At 37.6% G+C, this 4,494-nt stretch overlaps 1 protein-coding gene across 1 annotated transcript; it reads left to right on the forward strand.

Moving 5' to 3' along the window:
* The first annotated feature begins 1,035 nt into the window (after positions 1 to 1,035).
* On the forward strand, positions 1,036 to 2,400 carry LOC18021559. The gene has a single exon (XM_006404184.2). It carries the CDS (start codon positions 1,283 to 1,285, stop codon positions 2,153 to 2,155), a length of 873 nt encoding a protein of 290 aa, XP_006404247.1. The 5' UTR covers positions 1,036 to 1,282; the 3' UTR covers positions 2,156 to 2,400.
* The last annotated feature ends 2,094 nt before the right edge of the window (positions 2,401 to 4,494 follow it).

A 4,494-nucleotide genomic window follows, 5' to 3' on the forward strand; every position in this document is an offset into this window, starting at 1 on the left:
CATACTACCATATTGATATATGTATCCAAGTTTTGTCCATAGTTTATGCCTAATATGTATGGTAAACTTATAACAGCCTTATATACTATAGTTAAGTTATACTCCCTTAAATAGAAGGTATATATGCTATATAGTACAAGGTATTAAAATAGAGGTTATATGTTATAGCACGAACCAAACTCTACCTATTAAAATAGAAGGTATATATATATATGCAATAATGCAAATACAAATCTTTTTACATTCTTACATTTTGGGTCCGAATGGTAACGGCGTATTTGGTTGTGCGAGAAAGCAGTTTTGTATGAGATAGTTTAACTGTGGTACGTGCGAGAGAATTCAATTGCAGTACGTGTAAAAAAAATTGAACTGCGATATGTGCGAAAGAAATTCAACTGTGTACATGAGATACGTACAAAAAAACTATTTGAGAGATAAATATGTTTAATACAAAATAAGTAGTGCAAAATAGTATTTAATTAGTGAAAAAATAACATATATACAATATGATAGATATTTCAAAAACAAATATATTAAAAGTATTAGTAAAATTATAAATTAGAAAAGATTTAAACATATATTTTTTTTAAAAAAATGTATTGAATTTTCTCCATATTTTTTAAATTTTTTTGTTATTTCTAAAATTTTAATATAATTTTTAGAAATACAGTTAGTATATTAATTTTTATAAAAATTTTAGTTATAACATATAAAACCGCACTTGAAAACAAAAACCACATCAAGAACCTAGCATTATTACTATTCCATGCAGATTTCACTTTTTTTTTACAAAATTAAAACTGCATTTCTACTATTTATTTTTTTATTAATAATAAAAAAACACATCACAGTTGTAATAATTTTTAGTGATTGGTGGATTTACTAATACCGTCCCGCACCCGCAGTTACCATTCACTGTCTTTCTTTGTCTTTCACATTTATCATTTAATGTCGCTGAAGATATTAATAAGGGAGAATAATTTTGCTTTTCGAATATAACTTAGGCAGAAAAGAAAATGAAGGAGGGAGAAAAACTTTCCATGTGCAACCAACCAAATCCCTATTAGCGTCTTCTAGACCAACACAAGCGTGCAAGCTACTGAGCTACAACACGTGTCCAGATCACAAAACCCTCATAGACCAAAACACGCGAAACGACTCGGACACGTGTCTAAGTTCACACACGTTATAAAACCCTTAACCACTGGTTCAGTGTTCCTCAGTTCCAGTAAACCTTATCAGCTAATAATATTCAAACATTCTCTAAAGAGAGAAAAGAGAGATGGACGGTAGGGGAGGGTGTTGCATAGCAAGGTACACCGGTGAAGCTGGACCGTACGATTACAATCTCTCTAAAGCAGATCGCATCATGCTTCGTTTTCGTCCCATCGCTCCTAAACCAACAACTAGCGACGGCGGCGGAGGAACGTCCGTATCCAGCGGTGGCGGAAGCTCCGACGTCGTTTCTTTTAGAGGAGGTAGAGGAAAGAGGAAATATCAGCAGAAGGAGAACGTTGGTAACGCCACGAGGTGCACTCGACGGAAGAGATCGGATAAGTCCATCGTTCACGGCGGCGCTACTACGGTGACTCTGTCGCTGATGCCGGAGACGCCAGATCAAGGTGCTTTTACAGATCGGAAAGTAACGGTGGTGCCGTCGGAGGAGAAGCAGAAGCGGCGGAGTCCGTTTTGGCTAAGTTTCAGCGACGGCGGCCAGATGTTTACTCCGGCGTATAACACGGTGGTGATTTCGTCTTGTATGACGGTGGAGCGTATAACGGACGCTTGGATTGACGGCTACGGTCTAGGGAGGTCTGACGAAGAAAGAAAGATGAATCTCGTAAGGGACACGTGTCCTGGATTCATATCGGACGGTTCTGGTAGAGTGACGTGGACAAACGACGCGTACAGGAAGATGGCTAGGGATAATATTCATGTGGAAGAAGGTGCACCGGAGGACACGAGCATGATCGTACGGTTGGTGATGAGGGAGAGTCCGATGCGAACGTACCCGGCTTTCACGTGCAGGGTGAAACTACAGTACACGTGTCAAGATCGTGAGAGATGCGTCGTCGCGGTGCCTTGCGACGTGTGGAGAATGGACGCTGGAGGATTCGCTTGGAGGCTCGACGTTAAGGCCGCTTTGTGTCTTTGACCGGTAGAGTCGTAGAGATATAATATAAACCGTAAGATCAGTATAGTCACGATCAGCGACGAACGGTCCCGATCGTTGCATTACATATGATCTTCTTGAAACAAAACATGCATTAGTTTAGCTACATTTCTAGTTAATTAACATAATACATAGTTTATTGGGTATGTCGTTTGTGTGCTATCTTCTTCTCTTTTGTTTTCCTACAGTAGATTATGTTTATAGTTTTTGTCAAAATGCATCTTTTTCTTCATATTAACGCATTTGCGATGCTAAATTCCGAGTTAATTGTTGTTTAAAGATAATTAACATAAGAACAAATTGTAAGTATTTAATGCGTTTATCGTCGGTGTCATATTTTCTGGCCGGATCTGAAATTTTGGAGATTTGGAAAAAAATAAAAATGGGAGTCTAATTGGTTTTATAAAAAAAAAAATTTTAAAATTTATAAAGTAAATTAAAAAAAAAATTTGGAAACTTAAAACAAATGTTTCGATAAGATTAACCCAGATCCGGCTCTGCATATTTCACGGCAAGGTCGTCACCGTCCAAACATGCAAACTCCAAAAGTGGTTCAAAATATGGAACGTGTTATAACACATATCATATATGGACTCTTATACCGGCCCATTAGGCTCATCAGGGCATTGTACTTAACCTAGATTCCCTATGTACTCTATATATACATTCCAGTGATTAATAAAGTTTCTAAGAAGTTTTCACAACACGTTATCAGCACGATAAGACTCTCTGAGCGAAAAACCCTAATAAATCCGGCCACCACCAAAACCCTAAAAGCAAGTCGAAACTTAAAAGACGCATATCTTCCAAACCGTGAGGAACCAGAAGACGATCTACATATCAAATCGAAGCCCTCGACGAGACGAATCTACTGGTGAAAACCGTTTGTCGATCCAACGTCGGACGCGCCCTCACGTACACTTACAGTACACGATGATCAACCGAAAAAAAAAACCAGATCCGAGTTTTTTTTCCTTCTTCAACCAGCAGCTTCTCCAGTTTTGGTGATCAATCCTTGGAATTTGTAGCGGCTAACTGAGGTCTATTAGCTCCCAGTTTCATTAGCCTGTCAGAAATCCAAAGGTGGAAAAGGTATCTTCTAAAACTGAGAGCCATAGAACCTGTTGTTTAAACACTTCAAAACCCTATAAAAAAAAAAAAATCGATCTCTAATTAATTGAAAGTGTTTGATACTCTGATGATTGATTGGTAACTTGTTGATTGATTGTTTAAATTACAAGTTTATGCATGTTCAAAGGTTTTAAACTCGTTTTATAAAACCCTAATCTACAAAAACCTAACAACCGTTTTTGGCCATGTTTATGGCATAAACCTATTCGATTTTCTTCATGTTTAATAAGCTTGTTGCAGCTTATTTTGATTGTTGATTCTCTTGCTTGAAACACTTGATTGAATAAACTAAGAAAATCAACCCTAAATCCTAAGCTTGATTCACGATTTTGTAATCTTCAAAATCGTAAGTCATAATGCTTAAACCCTAGTCCTTTTCACGTGATTTCTTTGTTGTCCTTGTGAAATTATTAAAACCATCGACCACAGATCCTATAGATCTCGAAATCACATCCAAAATATGTTTTCCAAACCGTTAAAACCCTAGATAAAACCCTAATCATATTCGGCTCCCCTAGGGTTCCTCCTAAACCGCCTAAAACCGGCTAAACCTGGTTCTTATTAACCGAATTATATTCGGCTTTAACCGATTAAATCACAGCTATTAAACCGACATCATGTTCGGGGTAACTAAAACCATACCCTTTAAAATTTACTATTTCCGAGAAAGTTCCCTCTAATAGAAAGTTTCCTCATATAAAAACTTTCCTCATATAGAAATTTTCCCGACATAGAAACTTTCCTCATTTAGAAAATTACCCAAATTAGAAACTTTACAAATTTAGAAACTTTCCTAAAATAGAAATATTTTCAAAATAGAAAGTTTCATCATCAGCATTCAAAATTTTCTCAAAACAATCCCTAACAAAATCAATCTCATGTTTCAGATGTCAAACATTCAGAAATGTGAATTCGAGGCCCTTCACGTCTCCGGGGATAACTACCTCGAGTGGGCCCTAGACATGCGCTTGTTCCTTGCATCGAAAGAACTCGATGCGTGTATTACCGACGGTAACACCGCATCCCGTAAGGGACAGTCTCAGGCGATATGTCACATACGCCATCATCTGGCCCCGAGCCTTAAGCAGCAATATCTCACTCTTGAGAATCCACTTGAATTGTGGCAAGCGCTGAAAAAGCGATATGACCATCAGAAAATGGTCCAGTTGCCTCAGGCAGATTTCGACTGG

Source organism: Eutrema salsugineum, unplaced genomic scaffold, assembly GCF_000478725.1.
Source record: "Eutrema salsugineum unplaced genomic scaffold, Eutsalg1_0 scaffold_16, whole genome shotgun sequence".
Lineage (NCBI taxonomy): Eukaryota > Viridiplantae > Streptophyta > Magnoliopsida > Brassicales > Brassicaceae > Eutrema > Eutrema salsugineum.